At 35.5% G+C, this 20,890-nt stretch overlaps 1 protein-coding gene across 2 annotated transcripts in view; it reads left to right on the top strand.

Annotated features, from left to right (window-relative positions):
* COG5 (component of oligomeric golgi complex 5) overlaps positions 1-20,890 on the top strand; it is a 279,919-nt gene that overhangs the window by 179,095 nt on the left and 79,934 nt on the right. For both annotated transcript variants that reach the window (XM_045793457.2, XM_045793458.2), the window contains one exon: positions 14,433-14,514. In XM_045793457.2, the coding sequence (XP_045649413.1) occupies positions 14,433-14,514 (82 nt within the window). The remainder of the gene's footprint in view (positions 1-14,432; positions 14,515-20,890) is intronic.

Here is a 20,890-nt window from a genome sequence, read left to right as displayed (position 1 = left end):
CATGAAATCACCACCAAATCCAATATTATGAAACTTTTCCCCTATGTTTTCTTTTATAAGCGTTGTAATTTTAGGTCTTATATTTAGGGGTTTGATTCATTTTGAATTTTTATATGTGGTGTAAAGCAGAGGTCTAATTTCTTTCTTTTGCACATGGATATCCAGTTTTTTTCAACACCATTTGTTGAACAGACTATCCTTTCCCCATTTTGTAGCTATTGAACACTCGTCAGAGATCATACAACCATGTATGTGAGGATTTATTTCTGGGCTCTCTATTCTGTTCCATTTGTTTATATGTCTGTCTTTATACTAGTACCATATTATTTTTGATGAGCTTTGTAATATGTTTTGAACTCAGGAAGTCTGAGACCTCCAGCTCTGTTTTTCTTCCTCAAGGTTGTTTTGGCTGTTTGGGGTCCTTTGAGATTCCATGTGAATTTTAAATGTTTTTTTTTTTCTATTTCTGCAAAATATTCCTTTGTGATTTTGATAGTGATTGCATTGAATCTTTAGGTTGCTTTGGGTGCTATGTACATTTTAACAGTATTAAGTCTTCCAGCCCAGGAACACCAGATAATGTTTTGTTTATTTGTGTCATCTTTAATTTCCTCCCACAGTGTTTTGTGGTTTTAAGTGTACAAGTCCTTTACCCCAATGGTTAAGTTTATTCTAAGCATTTCATTCTTTTTGGTGCTTTTGTAAGTGGGATTACTATTGTGATTTCCTCTTCAGATTGTTTGTTATTAGTGTGTAGAAATGCAACTGATATTTATGGGTTGGTTTTGTATTCTGCAACTTTGATGAATTCATTTATTCTAACAGTTTTTTAAATGGACTCTTTAGGGTGTTGTACATACAAGGTCATGTACATTCTACTTTTCTCTTTCCCTCCCAAGGGAGAAAATGCTAGCTGGAATTTTCCTCCCAGTTCTGAGCTGTGCTAGCTTGAGAGAGGAACTGACATGATTGAAACTAAATGATTTTTATTACCATTTCAATGCCTTTTTTCTTGACTTTGAGCTTGCGTGGGGTACTGTGATTTCTTAACTGGTTTCTGGAGTTCTAGTAAAGGAGTTTTAGACCATATATTGTTGTTAAGTCAGTGTTTTTGTGGGTGGGCAAGAGATGGGTCTTCCTCTCCACCATCTGATATTGCTGAATTTCTTGATTTTTTAGAATAACATATTAACATAAGTTTTTCTATTCTTGCTTTTCTGCTTTTTGAAGAAGGAAACAGTAGGCCAATATTTGCCTTACTGTTTGGTTGATACAAATATGGGAAAGAAATGGGAAATAAGAGCTAGATACTTGAAAAGTAGTTTCACTGGTACATTACTTATCATGTTAATTCTGTTGACTAGAGAGAATTAAGCCATGGCATGTTAATTTGATATTTTAAGGCAAGCATTATATTATTTCACTTTAATTTGTATCTCTGTCCTTTATTTAACAAGAGAAACTAAAGATCTTTAAGGATCTGAATTTCAGCATGAATCCGCATTTAAGCATATGTCAAGATGCATGCTTTTGTGTATATGTACATGTCTGTATGTGAGAAAAAATGAATTATGAATGTGAATGTTTGGATATTCTTAGTCATGTTGGTACTAATTTAACTGATTGTAAAAGAATTCAGGCATTTGTTTATATTCTGGGGGAGGGGAAGAAAATAAATAACACCACAACTAAAGTCCGTAGTAAAATATATGTTTTCTAACAGTATAATTTATCTAATACATAATACACATCAAACTTAAGACCATAATAAAACTTTTAAAGACACATGAGTTTAAAAGATCTAGTGAAATTGCTTTTGGTGGAGGCTGGCTTATTTTATATATGAAAAGTTTTCAGTTGTTACTATATTTATTTTAGATTATATCTCCATAAAAATGAGTTTTTGCATTGAGAGGAATCCTTTAACTGTAGGAACATATATATCTTTTGGAATCTCACTATTTCCTCAAAGTAAAGAAGAAATGAAATAGAAATTTTTAGTAGCTCTTTAAGTAGTTTTGTCTGCATAGCATATATTTACAAGCAAACGATTACTTTTTGTTAGATTATAGTAAAATATTTCAGAATATTAGGAAAATGGAGTATGTCTAAGTTCTTATTAAATTGTTATTGAGTGCCTGCCGTATTCCATATTCCAGGCACTGTGATAGTGACTGGAGATACCAGAATGAGCAGAACAGAATCAGGTACTAATTGGAGAAGTAAACATTAACCAAACAATTGTATAAATGCTGGTTTATAATTGTGATAGCTTACAAAGACTTTCAGGGTTCTATGAAAATACATAATGTGACCTCATTAAATGAATTTTAAAAAGCTTAGATGTTAACGATGAGTTGGCTTGGTGAAAGGGAGAAGTATATAAAAAGAATGGAGCATTATCCTTTTCAGGGACCGATAGAAGTCCAATGTGGCTGGAGGGGGAAGAGTATTTCGTAATGTGCCTAGAGTGCCCAGAAGAGGTCCATGTACTATTTTACAGATTTTGAACTTTTATCTTAAGCACAAGTGACATGATTCATATTTATAGTTTTTAATGTTAGTTACACTGTGGGGTGTAGATTGGAGGGGGCCAACTCTAGAGAAAGGTGGCCTGTTGCAGGAATTCAGAAAGAGATAGCGAGGGTTGTTTTAGTTTCCTAGGGCTGCTGTAATGAAGTTCCACAAACTGAGTGGTTTAACAAAAAAAAATGTGTTTTCTCATACCTGGAGGCTAGAAGTCTGGGGTCAGGATGTTTAACAGAGTTGGATCTGTCTGAGAGCCACTGGGGAAGGATCTCTTTGTTCCAGGACTCTCTTTTTGGCTTGTAAATGGCTGTCCTCTTCTTGTGTCTTCAGACCATCTTCCTTCTATATGTGTCTGTGTCCATATATCCTCTTCTTACTGGACTAGGGTCCATCCCAATGATCCCATTTTAACTTCATTCTCTAAAGACTGTATCTCTCAGTATGGTGACATTCTTAGGTATGGGAAACGTAGGATTTCAACATACGAATTTTGTGGGGAAATGATTTGGCGTGTAACAATGATTAACATTGATGGCAGTGAAAATGGGAGACAAGGGGAGTGATTTGAGAATTACTTAGGAGATAAAACTGATACATCTTAGTAATACATTAGAAATGGTGAGATGGAGAAGAAGGTATCAAGATGACTTTGTTCGGGTTTGACAAAGGTTCTGGGAGATAGTACTGATTTCATTTACGAACATAAACTGAGAGGTAAATAAGAAGAAAGGTGATGAGGGGCTCAGTTGATTAAGTGTCCAACTCTTGATCTCAGCTCAGGTCTTGATCTCACAGTCGTGTGTTCAAGTCCCTCATTGGGCTCCGTGCTTGGTGTGGAGCCTACATTTAAAAAAAAAAAAAAAAAAGAAAGATGATGAGCTCTATGTTCAGGTGTTCATTCATATGACATCCATGTGAAGATGTCAGGCAATTTAATATGTGGAACTGAAGCTCAGAATAGAGGCTGAGGCTAGAGACATAAATTTGAGAGACATGAATTCATAGATGGCAGTCAAAGCCATGATGATGGATGAAATTGGCTATAGAGAAAAAAGAAAGGTACCTAGATGGAGTCCAAAGAAAATGCAACTTATAAAATTCATATAGAACTGTATTTTCCAAAGAGGTGTATGCAGTTTGATGTGGAGAAAGATAGTTATAATTTCTACCCATACATTTAAAAAGTTTTATCCTTTAAACTATTTCATATATTTTATATTATACGTATCTTAACATAGTAGTACTTGTATAATTTTAAATAAGTAAGCATATTTTGTAGTGCATATCAAAAAATATTTTCCATTGGGTGAGCTTGGGAAACACTGTAACGGAGGAGGCAACAAGGAGTACCCCAGGAGGAGGATGAAACCAAAAAGAATATGGCAAGGGAAGCTGTGGGACTGGATTTAAGGAGAGCATGGCTCATACTAAATCTAATCAGAAATTTTAAATACCAGTAAGCCATGCATTCTCAACAAGGGCAATATTGACCCCAAGAGGGAGAAATAGTTCTGCTGTTTTGTTTTGTTTTGTTTTGCGGGGAAAGGGGAGGCACAAAACATCTTAGATATTATAATGGTTTGTGGCCTCTACAGCTCAACCCTGCCCTACAAAATCTTATTTATTAGTATTTAATTTCCCTTATTAGCAAGAAACTAAATTAAATTTAAATTAAGTACACTATAATTATATAAGCATGATATATGTATTATATATTTGTATGCAATTAATTTACTTTAGTTTTCTCTTTGAAGGGACAATAATGAAAAAAGGTTGAGCAGCACAATAAACTATATAGAAAGGGTTTTAAAACCCTTTTGTGCTGTAGTTTAACAGTACTCTCTAGGGAAGAGTATAGGATTTGAGTTTGAGGAGGAACTTTAAATTTTTGCCTTATTTATTTCAGTATTGAATATTTTTACATCAAAAATGTATTCTTCTGTTTATAATTAAGTTAGATTATCTAATTACTCGTCCAAAAATTAAAAAGAGAGAAGAAACCATCATATGTAATCCTATCACCCAGAAATAATCTGTTAACATTTTGTTTATAATTTTTCTGTTTAACTCTATACATTTTATATCAAGCCCTATCTGTTCTACCTTCAAACGGTATCTGAAATCTGGGGCGCCTGGTTGGCTCAGTTGTTAAGCGTCTGCCTTCGGCTCAGGTCATGATCCCAGGGCCCTGGGATCAAGTCCCGCACCAGGCTCCCTGCTCAGCGGGAAGCCTGCTTCTCCCTCTCCCACTCCCCCTGCTTGTGTTCCCTCTCTCGCTGTGTCTCTCTCTGTCAAATAAATTTTAAAAATCTTTAAAAAAAAAGTATCTGAAATCTGACTACTTTTCACTACCTCCCACTACCACTTTAGTCTAATCCCCCATTTTTAAAAACAAAAAGTAGAATGTACCAAAAGTATTGTTCTTTTTCTTTGAACAATATACATTTTTATGCCAACATTTTGCTTCAGCCAAAATTCTTTTGTATAGGCTTTCTCATTTTGCTCTGTGGTGTTCATCTCGAAGTCCCTACTGAATTTGTGTCTGCCTTCTTTTGTAATTGACATAGCAAAATGTTTCTCCCTGAAGGATATTTTCCAGTAAAAGTTTTTTTTTTTTTTTTTTTTTTGGTCTTCTGTTTGCCTCATGAGGATCCCTCTGCTTTGAATGCAGAAGATAATTAAGAGCTGATTTAAAATTCATATATATTTGGGTTCTTTGATCAAGTCTACAGGCTTTCTTACAACATGATCTCTCCACAGAGATGTCTGGCACAGAATTTTTGCTCAGTCTTTTACTTTCTCTTCTTTTTTAATCTTAACTCCCTCTACTTCCCTCTGACCATCTCTCATTAAGCACTAACTTATAAACTCTTTATCTGAACTGATCCTCTACTCTCTCTTTGTCTCAAAGATATAGGTAGATTTTATCTTTTTTTTTTCTTTTTCTCAGACTTTTCCCTCTACTTTTGTTTTATAGTCTACCCTTTCCTAGAACATTCTCTCCTTCCTCCAATACCAGCCTTTCCTGGCTACCCACTGTCAAGGGTCTACCATCTAAAACCAAAATTAAAATAAAACCCTTGGTCCTCTATCTCCACCTAAGTATTTTTTCCCTTCATGCGCAGGTTTGAGTAAGCTACTTTGTGTATCTGTCTACTTTCTTATTTCTGTTTTGCTGCAAAACACTGAAATCAAGCTTCTGCATTGAAATGGTTCTTGTTAAATTCATTCTGATGACCCAACTACTAAATCATTCTTCTTACCTCTATAACCTTCTTTTATTTCACTCCTTTGAGGCAATAACTGTTTCTTCTGCTTAGCGCTTTCCTCCTTCATAGATACTACTAGTCTTCAGAATCCTTCATTGACTCTTCTTCCTCCACTTACCGGTCCTGTAGAAATAATTTATTTGTAAAATTTCAGACCTAACACCAAAGTAGAGAGCCAAAGTACAGACACTGATTGACAGTGTACCCATCATCCAGCTTTAACAGTTACTAACTTGTGACCAATCTTTTTTTTTTTACTCCTTTTCTCTACTCTGAATTATTTCTTCTGCCAACCTTTACATAATGTTGTTCTTCTAGATCCCATCATCAACATTTTTTCCTTCTCATGCTACATGCAGTTAGTAGAAAAAAGCTCGCATATGCTAGCAGTTTCTGCAACCTCCAAATGCTGATCACACCTGTATCCTTTTCTTCAGCTTAGATCTTGTTCTTTAGCAAGAGATTCATATTTACTCGCTTAGATCATCTTCACTTGGATGCCCCACAGATTCTAGAAGCGTAAGTCTAAATGAGCTAATCTTTCTCTGCCTACCTGCTGCCCCTGCTAAAATTCCATTTAGATTGATCAATCTCCCATCTTCCCAGTCCTATACAAATATATCTAGTCCTAGCCCTTCATAAATATATTTAGTTGTTCATCAAGTCCCATCAGTGTTCCTGCTGCCATAGTAAAGACCCTTTCACCTACATTTTTTTTTCAGCAAATTCATAACTGATCTTATCTGCAGGCTCACTACCACCCCACATATTGTTCATCTTCCACATTATTATCAGAGTGATTTACCTAAAACACAAGTTTAATCATGGTATTCTCTCATTAAAATCCTTAAATATTTCACTGATATCTACATGATGAATTAAAACACTTCTTGATCTGATTCTTGTCTTACTTTCTGTCCTTACCACTTCCCTTTTTCCCTGAATGCTCACTACGCATTCAGAGAACAGAAAAATGCTTTTCATGGGGCACGTGGCTGGCTCAGTTGGTGGAGCGTGTGACTCCTGATCTCAGGATTGTGAGTTGGAGCCCCACATTGGGTGTAGAGATTACTTAAAAATTTAAAAATATTTTTAAAAAATTTAAAAATCTTAAAAAAGAAAAAATGCTTTTCACATCTTTGTGCTCTGTTCATCCCTCTGTCTGGAATGCTCTCTGCTCATCTCTTCTTCCCATCTGTATGGTAAATTCCAGTCTTCTTTGGAATCTAGCCCAAGATATCCTGACTCTTCATAACAGTAAATTCTATAGATTATTATTATCCCTATTGTTTACATAGCTTACAAGCTCAGAAAGATAAAGGACCTGCCCAAGGTTACAGAGCCAGTAAATGTCAGACCTTGGGTATAAGTCAAGGTTATTTTACTTCAAAGCCCATACCCTTTCACCACACCTAAATGCAAGAATGTTCACTTGAAGGTTTGGACCTTATAACTATGTGCAGTAAGGTACTATCATATACATTTTAGCAAGAAAACCCATGGTAGTTTCCATGTTATAAAGATAAACTGAATAATATCTGCTTTGAAATCAATTTTGTCCAATCATTTAAGTTTCTCTATATATATTTAATTAAGTCAAAATCAATGACAAAAGCAGTCAAAGATCAAGCTGTTCTTCTAAATAACAGATTCATCCAAACATAATGTTTTAGAATTTCCTGTATATTTTATTTTTATACTATTTATATATTTTTTTAAAAAAAATTTTTTTAAAGTAGGCTCCACACCCAATGTGGGGCTTGAACTCACAACCCTGAGATTAAGACTTGTGTTCTCTGCCAACTGAGTCAGCCAGGCACCCCTATATTATTTATTTTTAAGATACATCTGATTTTTGCTTTATTTTCAGCTTATTGGTCTCAGCCAAAGGTCCAGCTAAGTTTCAGAATTATAGTATTGTTTCTATTTATAACTAAGAAACTAAGCCAAGAGTTTTTTAAGTTGCAAACATTTCCCATAAATGATCTGATAACATGATTGCATTGAACTTAGCGAAAGTGCTGTGGTCTGAATATTTCTATTCTCATAAAATTCATATGTTGAAATCCTAACCCTCAAGGTGATGCTATTAGGAGGTGGGTCTTTAGGAAGTGATTAGGTCCTGAGGGTAGAGCCTTCACAATAAAGAGACCGCAGAGAACTAGCTCCTCTTTTCTGCCATTTGAGGTTACAGTGAAAACAGCCATCTGTAAGGAAGAAGGTCCTAACTAGACACTGAATCTGCCAGAACTATGATCTTGGACTTCCTGCCTCTAGAACTGTGAGAAAAACGTTTGTGTTCTTTTTAAGTCACCCAGTTTATGGCATTTTTGCTACAGCAGCCGAAATAGACTAAGAAAGTAAGACAGTATTGGATGTAGATTGTAAATAGATTAATATCAAATATCCTTCCAGTTGAAATCTAGTTGAATTATTAAAATCTAGAATTAATTTTGTTTCAACATACTTAGGAGCAATTATGTGACATGCTAATTTGGTTTGAAAGTGTAAGTAAAATGATTTTTTTATGTATCTTTGTATTTTCCTATTTTTTGCAGGTATTTGTATTTGTAATATATTGTGGCTTTGACAAAATTTTTGATAATTCTTTGATAGAGTTAACATCTCTTTACATTTTGGCAGAATTATATAGTATGTATATGTGCACATCATATACTTATACAGAAGCATATATACATATATATAAACTCTTTGTTGTAATATCCTATCCCCAAATCTAGATTTTCATTATCATCTTCTAAACTTTCCCATCTGTCTGAATCTGTCTGAATATGCTTCATCTTCTTTTATCTTTCTGAAGCACTTTTCATGTCCTTTCTTGTTCCAACAACTGTGTGTGCTTTTTAGTATACATCTTTGGTAACTGACTCTAGCTCTTAGTATGACAAGTCTTTGGACTTGACTAGTTGATTAATTGATTGATTGATTGATTCATTCATTCATTTTCTTCAATAGCTATATAAACGTTCTCCAAGGAAACAGAATCAGTAGGATCTATATATAGAGAGAGAAAGATTTATTATAAAGAATTGACTCACATTTTGGAGGCTGATAAGTCCCAACATCTCAGTCAGTAAACTGGAGACCCAGGAGAACTGATGGTACAGTTCCACTCTGAATCCAAAGGCTTGAGACCTGGCAGAGCCAATAGTGTAGTTCTGGCCCAAAGGTCCGTAGGCTGAGGACTCAGGAAGAGACACTCTTTCAGTTTGAGTCATAAAGCAGGAAAAAAAACCCCTGATATTCCAGCTTGAAGAAAGTCAGGCAGAAGGAATTCTTTCTCAGCCTTTTTTGATCTCCTAGGCCTTCAGCTGATTGATGAGGCCCACCCACATTATGGGTTCACTCGTTCTACCCATTCAACGCATTTCTACCCTTCACTCATTCTACCCATTCAACTGTTAAACTCATCCAGAAATCCCCTGACAGACACACCGGAAGTATATAGACCAAATACCTGGGGCACCCCATAGCCAGTCAAGTTGACTCATAAAAGTAACCATCACAATAATAGTAGATAGTACTATGTAGCAGTCACTGGAGATACAGTGAGACATATTAGTTATTTTGGTTATATATTACAAAGAGTATTAGCAGGGATGACAAATATTTATATAATGCTTCCTATGCCAGGCACCATTTTAAGCACTTCATCAGAATTAACCCATATAATCTTCGTGGTAATGTATGAAACGGGTTTCCATTTAATAGATGAGGATACCGAAGTATAGAGAAACGAGCTTATCCACGGTCACAGTCAGTGGTAAGGTCTGGATTTGAACCTCAATATTCTGGCTCCAGAGTTCCTCTTCTTAACCACTACTCTGTTCCTTTCTCACATAGAAAAACATCATTATGATGGGGAATATGGGATGCTATAGAAGTATACAACAGAGTACGTCGAACCTAGGGCAACCAAGGGAGGAATCACTGAACTCGGAAGAAGGTGTGGGTTTTAAAAACAGCTAACTTAAGAGTTTACAAAAGAACTTTCAAGAACCTGAAAGAATTTGAGTGTGGTTGAATCTTTGACCTCAGTGGTGTGAAACAGGAAAAATGGGCTAAGAAAATCAAGTCATAAAGGTTTTGTAAGTCAAATTAAGGAAGAATAATACCTCATATATCAAACAGACCTTAGATCAAATCCCAGTTCTGCTACTTTCTGTTTAATTCTAAGCAGGTCACCTTATCTTTTTGAGCTTCTGTTTTCTCTCTAGAAAGGGACTAAGAATGCCTTCTTTTGAGATTTTTTTCATCCGCTCAATAAATATTTATTGTATGTCTTTTATGTCTGGGTCACATTCTCAATGCTGAAATTACAGTGTTAAAACAGACAAAAAATGGTGCCTCTGCGGTCCTGGAGTTTACATGTTAGGGGTTGTTTTAAGGTTTAAATGAGATAACATCCTGTAGTGCCTGTTACATAATGCACATTCAGAAAATGTCATTTTCTTGGCCAAGGTTTGTCTGAGTTCTCTGATTAAAAGTATGTACTTCATGGATTTCAAGTTTTGAGTGACTTGTCACTAAGAAGGAGGAAATAGCCAGATTATTTGGGACTCAATATTTTCTTTTAAAAGAGTGTGTCAAGGAATTAGAATTTTCTTGTTTATTTTGGCAATTCTCTAAAGCCTTGAAGAATTTCTATTTCTAGAAATCTGTTTCAGTAGTTCTATGGAATTACAAAAGATGATTTACCTCAAAGGAATTTATGGTTAATTATAGGAATAATGATACATCTGAAAGAAATGCAAGAAAAAAACCTCTGGGGGAGATGAAAGGAAACAAAAATAATCCACACAACAAACACAGAAAACAAAGGAAATACAAAGAAGGCATAAAATGAAATGATAAAAGCAAGAACAACTATTAGGAAAACATATTTGGTTTGTAATTTCTTATTAAGAGTCAAAAGTTATATTTAAAAATAAAACTAAAATGTGTTATTTATAAGACATCACATCAAAAGCAAATAATATAGAATTAAACTAAATGGAGTGACAAACATTTCTCAAGTGAAAGCAATAGTGGTAGTATTAACTTCAGATAAAACGAAACAAATAATGGTATATAGAATAAAGAGGTTCACACAAATTATCTGTCACTAGTCTCTTCAAAAAATGGTGCTGTGAAAAACTGGATATCCTTGCACAAAAGAAAAAAAGGCACCCTTACCTTACACCATATACAAAAATTAATTCAAAATGAATTAAAGTCCTAAATGTAAAACCTAAAATTATAAAACTCCTAAAAGAAAACATAGGGGAAAAGCTTTCATGAAATTGGAATTGGCAGTGATTTCATACATTAGATCAAAATCACAGGCAACAGGGGCGCCTGGGTGGCACAGCAGTTAAGCGTCTGCCTTCGGCTCAGGGTGTGATCCCGGCGTTATGGGATCGAGCCCCACATCAGGCTCCTCTGCTATGAGCCTGCTTCTTCCTCTCCCACTCCCCCTGCTTGTGTTCCCTCTCTCGCTGGCTGTCTCTATCTCTGTCAAATAAATAAATAAAAATCTAAAAAAAAAAAAAAAAATCAGAGGCAACAAAAGCAAAAACAGACCAATGGGACTACATCAAACTTCAGAACTTATGTGTGACAAAGGAATAAAAATGCAACATACAGAATAGGAGAAAATACTTGTAAGTCATATATCAGATAAGGCATTAGTCTCCAGAATATATAAAGAATTCCCACAACTCAACGACAACAACAAAAAAAACTGTATTAAAGAATGTGTAAATAGGACTTGAATAGACATTTCTCCAAAGAAGGCATAGAAGTAATCAATGAGCGCATGAAAAGATGCTCAGCGTCACTAGTCATCAGGAAATGCAAGTCTGAATAGTAAGATGTCGCCTTGCATTCATCAAAGAACAGCGTATTGGTAAGGATATGGAGACATTGGTACCCTTGTGCACTGTTGATGAGAATGTAAAATGGTATAGCTGCTGAGAAAAACAGCATGGAAAGTTCCTCAAAAATTTAAAAGTAGAATTACCATATGATCCAGTAATCTCACTCCTGGAGACACATAAAAGAATTGAAAACAGGATCGAGAAGAGATATCTGCCCACCCACGTTCATTGCACCATTATTCCTAATACCCAAGAGATAGACACAATCCTATTGTCCATTGATGAATGAATGGATGAAGAGAATATCACACACACACACACACACACACACACACATACACACAAATATAGCCTTAAGAAAGAAGGAAATCCTGTCGCATGCTACAACATGGATGAAACTTGAGGATGTTGTGATAAATAAACCATTCAAAAAGACATGGTTCCACTTACCTGAGGTATACTAAAGTGGTTAAACTCTTAGAAAATGAAAGTAGGTAGGGTAGGTGGTTGGAAGCAGCTGGGGGGAGAAAGAAGGGTTCAGTAGGTACAGCATTTCAGTTTTGCAAGATAAAAAAGTTCTAGAGGTCTGTTGTATAATAAGATACATACAGTTAACACTACTGTACACTTAAAGATAGTTAAGATAGAAAATACTGTATTTTTTTTTAAAGATTTTATTTTTTTAAGTAATCTCTACACCCAACATGGGTCTTGAACTCATGACCCCAAGATCAAGAGTCACATGTTCTACTTACTGAGTAGCCAGGCAACCCTAAATTTTGTGGGTTTTTACTACCATTTTATGCATCATTTTCTATGAATTTTTTTTTTAAATATGATTGTGTATTAAGTATTTTATTAAATTAAAAGTATTAATTGCCTTGAATTCAGTCAGCTAAATTATTCTGTGGATTTCCTTATTGGAGACATTAAGTTATTATATTAATAGGTTTCCTAATACTTTAAATAATAATTAAATTGGGGACATAAGTCCTACTTGTTTAGACTATTCAAATAATTATTTTAATACCTGTTGAAATCAATTTGCTTTCATATCTGAGAATTTTGTGTTTGTATTCTTAAGCAAGAATGACCCAAGTTTTCTTCCCTAAGGGTATGTATGTGTGTGTAGAATTAGATATATAGGCATCATATTTTCTTTATCCAGAGTAAAAGCTTTCAGTTTTTCACCATTTTGCTGTTCTTGCTGGACTTTTCATATATGGCCTTTATTACGTTGAGGTAATTTCTGTTCCTAACTTTTTGAGTGATTTTATCATGAAAGGGTATTGAATTTTTTCAAATGCTTTAGTGTGTATCAGCTGAGATGGTCACATGCTTTTTGTCCTTCATTCTGTTAATGTGGTATATTATAAAAGTTTTTTAATATGAAAACATTTCCTTTAAGGTACATGATAGCAATACACATATTACATAAAATCTTAGGACTCTGAATCTATTTTCTGATCACTGTGTAAGAAGTGAACAATTACTTGATTTGCCTTTTTTATGATATACAATACTCAGTTGAATTCAAAGCAGAAAATTTCTTAAACAATGAAAACAGAAGTATGTGTGCATAGGTATAAAAGTGAGAAATCAATACTTTTAATTGGTCATTTTTTTCTTTTATAACCTTGAAAATTGGAATTTTATTTGTTGCATGTCCAAATAAAACAGAATTAGAGTTTTCTCATTTTTATGACATAATTGAATATTAGGTGTATTTTATTGTTATTACGGCTAAGCATATGAATTGTCATTTTCATACTTCAAAAGTAGAACATTGGCAATTTGATATTGTGTACCACACATGTAGAAATACCTTGAAAGTACTTGGTAGAGTTATTAGAAGTGTGATTCTGGTTTAACAGTATTAAGGTGTTTTTGTCTTGTTTTAACAAATACTTGAACTAATATTTCTCTTCTTAGTGATTGCTTTCTAAAACACTTATTCAAAGTTGAATGAAGTATGGTGCTGAATAGTAGTAATTCCTGTGACTTTTAAAAATTTTTTTAACTGGGGGCAACTGGGTGGCTTAGTTGGTTAAACATCTGACTCTTGGTTTCAGCTCAGGTCATGATCTCATGGGTTGTGGGATCCAGCCAGAGTCAGGGTTCTCGCTCAGAAGGGGGTCTGCTTGAAAGATTCTCTGCCTCTGTTCTTCCCCCACTCATTCTCTCTTTCTCTCAATAAATAAATATGTCTTTAAAAAATACTTTTAACTGTATTTATACTTTAGGCAGTTCTCTCTTGTAATTGGTGAATTATACTCTGGTGATCATTCTGGTCTAGGCTTGCTTTGTTCATTGTTTTGTTACAGTCACACAATTACCTTCTGTATATGTAAGGAAGATGGTAATAACAATTATAATAATAATAACTAAATTCACTAAGGGCTTATTATATGTCAGGGACTGTCCCAAAACTACTTTTTGTAAACTTTTTAATCCTTATAATAATACTGCAATGAAATGTAGGCATCACCATTTTACAGATGGAAGGAGGCTCAGAATGACTAAACAACTTGCCCAAGCTCACGCATAGCAGAGGATGATGACTGATTACTTGAACATGAGAACATGAAACGTAATTTGAGTCATCTGTATATTTCTATTTAGTTACTTAATTCCATTGTTAGATGTCTTAGAAGATTTCATTTCAATACATTTTTAATAAAGTTTTAATGTTATATCTTCTTATCCATTACAGTTTTTAATGATTAATGAATATATACCCTTTTTTGGGTCACAGGATGGACAACCTGAAATTTTGTACACTTTTTGGAATTCAGTTACTCAAGCACTTTCTTCTCAATTTCGCATGGCAACAGATTGTAAGTATGCTATTTATTCTGCTGTTACATTTCAAAGTTTTCCACATGCTTTAAAATGTAATGTCAAGAACTTTTGCTTTATTGGTTTATAGTACACGTCTTTTTAAAACTCATTGGCTGATTGTCATTTCTTATGGTAGCCATGTATTTTGTTTTATAAACAATAAGTTAAATTTTTATGTTTTTTATAATTAGTATGTGGAATCAAATTCTCCAGAAGAATGAGTTAATTCTCCATAATTCAAACATAGAGGAACTCTGAAGTTTTCCTGTGTAAAGCAGTTGATGTTGAAGAATTTAGTTGATGCTTATAGAATTATTTTCTAACTAAAAGGTATTAAAATATGAGACTTAATAGTTATTTCCTTATTATTAAAAATGAGGATTTGATGAATGAACAGATGAAATACCTTCATCATGGGTGCCTGGGTGGCTCAGTTGGTCAAGCGCCTGCCTTCAGCTCAGGTCATGATCCCGGGGTCCTGGGATCAAGCCCTGCTTTCGGCTCCCTGCTCAGCGGGGAGTCTGCTTCTCCCTCTCCCTCTACCCCTCCCCACTGCTCATGCTCTCTCTCTCTCTCACTCTCTCTCTCTCAAATAAATAAAATCTTAAAAAAAAGGAAATACCTTCATCATGAATTAAAAGTTGCTTATTCAAACATAATCTCCAAAATTTGTCAGTTTTTTTTTTGTCATGAAATAATGGCAGTGCCTGCCTAATCAATGAATGTAAAAATAGTTTTAGGAGTTTGTGTGTAAATTCTTGTTTACAAATGTTACTGAAAGTAGGTAGTAGATGTAAACTTTATTTAGTCACTGGCAATTGGAGTTGAATAAATCACACTACCTGCCTCCCTACTATTTTTTTTTTCTTGAGAGAGAGAGAGAGAGAGAGGGAGGAGTGGGGAGGTGCAGAGGGAGAGGAAAGAGAATCTTAAGCAGGCTCCACACCCAGCATGGAGCCCCACGAGGGGGTCAGTCTCATAGGCTCCATGCCCAGTGAGAGCCTAAAGCAGGGTTTGATCTCAGAACTCAGAGATCATAACCTGAGCTGAAATCAAGAGTCAGACGCTTAACTGAATGAGCCACCCAGGCACCCCTGCCTCCCTACTACTCTTTCTAAGGAAATAGCAGCAAGGCAGTGACCACAGAGGAGGTCTTCATTCATGTGTGGTCAAACAGAGCTTAAGCAGAGGGTATATTTAGAACTGGTTCACTCCATTTACTTTTGCAAATTGTACTACTCCAAGAATACTTTGCATCTCCCCGCATTGTGCCTCTATTTTGGTCAGCTTTTTTGAGATATAATTTATATACAGTAAAATTCACCAATTACAAGCAGGAAATTCTAGGAGTTTTGACAAGGTTATTTCTTTGAATATAGATCTGAAAGACTGTGCTCCACCTATTGACTGCCCTGGCACTCTTGTAGAAAATCATGTAGTTAGGGGTGCCTGGGTGGCTCAGCCGTTAAGCGTCTGCCTTAGGCTCAGGGCGTGATTCCAAGGTCCTGGGATTGAGCCCCACATCGGGCTCCCTGCTCGGTGGGAAGCCTGCTTCTCCCTCTCACACTCCCCTTGCTTGTGTTCCCTCTCTCGCTGTCTCTCTCTGTCAAATAAATAAAATCTTAAAAAAAAAAAATCATGTGGTCATATCTGTGTAAGACTATTTCTAGGGTTTTTTTTGTTTTTTGGGGGGTTTTTTTGCTTCTGTATATTTGTAATCACTAAAGTGTAAATTCTTCTTTGTTATTTCATTTATCAAAATAATTTTGGTTATTCTAGGCTCTTTGCATTTCCATATATATTTCAGAATCAGGTTGTTGTTCCTATAAAAATGTTTCCTGAGGCTTTGATTAGGATTACATGATAAATCTACAGATCGTTTTGTGATAAATTCACATCTTAACAGTATTGAGTCTTCTGATCCATGAGTGTAATATCCCATTGATCTAGGTCTTTTATAATTTTCTCTTATCAGTGCTGTATAGTTTTTAGTGTGTAGGTCTCGCAAATCTTTTCTTTATTACTATCTCATTTATTGTGAATTGGATTTTTAAAATTTTAGCTTACAAGTGTTCATTGTTAGAATATAGAAATACGATTGATTTTTATGTACTGACCTTGTATCTTTGACTTTGCTACCCATACTTATTAGTTTAGTAGTTTTGGGAGATTTTTTAGCATTTTCTATATTGATGATCATATAGTTTGCAAATAAAGGCAGTTTCACTTCTTTTCCAGTGTGGCTTCCTTTCATTTTTTTTCTTGGTTACCACTTCGTGTAGTGTAGAATTGAAATAGTCTCTGCCTTGTTTATAATCTTAGGAAGCATTCAGTCTACCTTTCATATCTTAATGGCAGGTTTTTCAGTGATGCCATTAATCAGGTTGAGGAAGTTCCCTTCCATTTCTAGTTTTTTGAGAGTTTTTTTTTAATACTATTGCTAATTTTTTTACAGTGCTTTTCTGCACCCATTTAGATGATCGAATGGATTTAGTTATTTTAGTATGCTAGTACCTTGTGTTCTTAAACTCCACATGGTCATGATATATTATTCTCTTTGTATGTTGTTGGATTCAGAGTGAGTATAAGGTTTTTTGAGTGTGTTTACAAGGTATTGATCTTTAGTTTTCTTAATGTCTTTTTCCAGCGTGGGTATCAGAGTAATGCTAACCTCAGAGAACAAGTGGAGAACTATTCCATCCTGTTCAATTTTCTCAAGCAGTTAATGTAAAACTGGCATTATTCCTCTTTAAATGTTTGGTAGAATTCACCAAGGAAGTCATCTGGGCCTGGAATTTTCTTGGGGGGAAGATTTTAACTACAAATTCAACTTTTTTTCTTAAAGGATTATTCCATTTATTTCTTCTTGGGTAAGCTTTCGTAGTTTATGTCTTTCAAAGAATTTTTCCAGTTCATTGAGGTTTTCTAATTCATTGGCATAAAGTTGCTTGTAATGCTTCCTTATTACCCTTTGAATGTATGTGGAATATGATGTGATGCTCTATATTCCTAGTATCATTAGTTTCTTCTTTTTTTCCTAATAATTACCACGAGAGGTTTATTAATTTTATTTATCTTCTCAGAAACCAACATTTGGTTTCATTGATTTTTCTCTTTTTATTTTCAGTTTCACTACTTTCTGCTCTTGTGTTTGTTTATTTGCTTTGCTTTGGATTTGTTATGGTCATTTTCTTGTTTAATAAGGTTAGGTTTAGATTATTGGTTTAACCCTTCCTTTTCTAATTTGTTTATGCTGTGAATTTATCTATAAGCAGTATTTTAGCTGCATGCCACCTTATTATTTTTCCAAACAGAAAAGTTAAAAGACTAGCAAAAAAGCATCTATATATCTATAACTTCGATTCAGTATTTGTTAAGTTTTCTCACTAAATGAACACTTTGAGACTGATGTGTTTGTTTGAAATTTAAAATTCATGAATTATTTTTAGGAGGTAGTTTTTCAAATAGTCAGATGTAATATTATGTAAATACAGACTTTCAGTAGTTTCTCACACCATGTATGAAAGTAATGGGTTTTCATGAAAACAATAATCACCATGAAGTTTTCTTTAATATTTAACTTCTCACATCATAAGCCAATTACGTTTAATGAAATACATTTACTAATATGCCAGAAAGAAAATACAAAGATGTAAATTTACCCACAAAATATATAAACATAATTACAAAATTGATTAAAACCTCAGTTTTTAGATAGAATAAAAGAAAACTAATATAAAAAGCTCATTTGTGACTGTTGCAAGATATGTTTTTTAGCATTTATTAAAAATGTACTTATGGCACCTGGGTGGCTCAGTTAAGTGTCCGTCCAGCTCATGATCTCAAGGCCATGAGATTGAGCCCCGCATTGCAGGAGGTGGTGGGGTTGTCTACACTCAGCAGCAAGTCTGCTTGAGCTTCTCTCTCTCCCTCTGCCTTTCTCCCCACTCATGAGCGCATATGCCCATTCTCTCTCTCTCTCTCTTTAAAAATAGGTAAATATTTTTTTAAATGTACTTAAAATCTTTTTTGAGGGGTGCCTGGGTGGCACAGCGGTTAAGCGTCTGCCTTCGGCTCAGGGCGTGATCCCGACGTTGTGGGATCGAGCCCCACATCAGGCTCCTCCGCTGGGAGCCTGCTTCTTCCTCTCCCACTCCCCCTGCTTGTGTTCCCTCTCTCACTGGCTGTCTCTATCTCTGTCAAATAAATAAATAAAGTCTTTAAAAAAAATAATAAAATCTTTTTTGAAACCTTGGAGTTGTTATAGTCAGTGTTTTCTTTCTGTAGTGTGTATATTTAGTTTCTATTTTGAATATTCCTTCTTTCAATGGCAGGAATGTATCAAAGAAAATAGCCTTTAGGAGGCTTGAAAATTTTAGCATACTTAGCATACTTGAAAAATTTCAAACCTTTAACCAGTTGCACCTTCCAACATTATTTATTATTGGTTGATTTAGCACATTTTTAGAAATTGTATAAGGTAAACTTCATGTCCAACAAATCACAGGTATTGAGTAGAGGGGAGGCTATGAAGGAAATGTTCTTGTCTGCTAATTCGGTCATCTCTGTCAATTCTGAATCTGATTGCATTTTCTTATGGGTAGTTTTTTCCTACTTTTCTGCATGTCTAATAATTTTTGATTGGGTATCAGACATGAATTTTACAGTGTTTGAAACTGACACTTTTATCTTCCTGTAAATATTCTTGTTCTTAGATACCGTCAAGTTACTTAGGAACAGTTTGGTTTTTTTGAGTCTTGCTTTCAAGATTTATTAGCAAAACCTGAGCAGTGTTTAGTCTAGAGCTAACTATTTTCCACTCCTGAGGCAGTATTTTTCTTAGTACTCTACCAAATATTCTGAATTATAAGGTTTTCCAACCTGGCTATCAGGAGCAGGCACACTTCCCAGTCTTATGGGAGTAAGAGGTATATTCTTTCTAATCCTGCATGTTTCTTCCCCCAGACTCTGGAACTTTTCTCACACACGCATACTGAGTAGTGTTTTGCTGAGTACTCACAGTGGACCATTAGCAGATTTCTGCAGTTAATCTTTTTGAGCAGTTCTCTTCTCTCTAGTATTCTGTCCCATGGACTCTTCAGTTGCTTCATTTTTCCTGGTCTTGGGGACAGTAGGGGTAGAGGAGTCTCTTCCCCTTTCCAGTGCCATAGCCTCGAAGCCCCTCGTAGGAAATAAGCTGATGTTACCGAAGTAGTAGTTTCTTTCCCTACTCAATACCTTTTGCCAAATAGCCAAACAACAACACAGTATTTGATGGCAAGCACATAATTTATTCAGTGGCCAGAGAATGGAGAAGGGGAGCTCGTGCTCTAAAGCCACCTTCTCCCCAGTTGGGTTTTATGGGGTTAGGGTAATTAAGGGACTGGTAAGCAAGTTAACAGAGGGGTTTTTCCAGGAAGGGGGGAGGAGGCTTCAGAATCAAGAGTACCACCTCTTTTCTTCCCCTAAATGGACACAGTTGGATCGGTCATAGACTGTCAGGTGTGTTTTTTGTTATTACAGTTAGATGAGGTCATCTGGAGGGTTAGCACTGTGTCTAAACCGGATCAAACCAGTCGAAAATTGGGGCGCCTGGGTGGCTCAGTCATTATGCTTCTGCCTTCGGCCCAGGGCGTGATCCCAGGGTCCTGGGATCAAGCCCCTCATCGGGCTCCCTGCCCCGCTGGGAAGCCTGCTTCTTCCTCTCCCTCTCCCCCTACTTGGGTTCCCTCTCTCGTTGGCTCTCTCTCTCTGTCAAATAAATAAATAAATAATCTTAAAAAAAAAAAAGTAGAAAATTGGATCATGGGGGCTTGCTTGTTTGGAGCTGTGGCTTCTGGCATCCTGCCCTGGCTTCTGGTAGCAAGCAGCACCTGCGAGCAGGGCTAGAACACTGAGTGGCTGTGATTTGTTCGTGAGTCCCCAGTGACACTGGGGTGGTCATAGTGTTCACCTCATTTATTTCCTATTGCTCAAGGATCACTGGCTTTTATCACATGCTATTTTTTAATGCATGGTGTTTTAAAAACCGTTATTTCATATATTCTGTCTGTTGTTTTTTTGGTTGTTTCAGATGGGAGGTTAATTCTGGTCCCTGTTACTCCAGCTTGACCAGAAGCAGAAGTACCTCGTCTAGTTTTAAGAGTAATGGTTAAGAATAGGTTTCAAAATAGTTTATGGTATGTGTGTGTTTAATGGTACTGGTATTTACTTCTCTTTAGTCATCTGCTTTCTTATTGTCCTTAACCATTACAAGCCTTTCGCATTCTTTACATGCTTTCCTTTTTCCCATTCTGCGCACTCTCAGTGACCAGCCTTATCTCCTGGGTCATCAAGATGGTGTCATTAGGAAACTCTTTCAATATCCTGTAC

Source organism: Ursus americanus, chromosome 3, assembly GCF_024610735.1.
Source record: "Ursus americanus isolate L20-20 chromosome 3, mUrsAme1.1.p, whole genome shotgun sequence".
Classification (NCBI taxonomy): domain Eukaryota; kingdom Metazoa; phylum Chordata; class Mammalia; order Carnivora; family Ursidae; genus Ursus; species Ursus americanus.
Note: the sequence above shows the minus strand (reverse complement) of the source record. Positions and strands in the feature narration are given on the sequence as shown.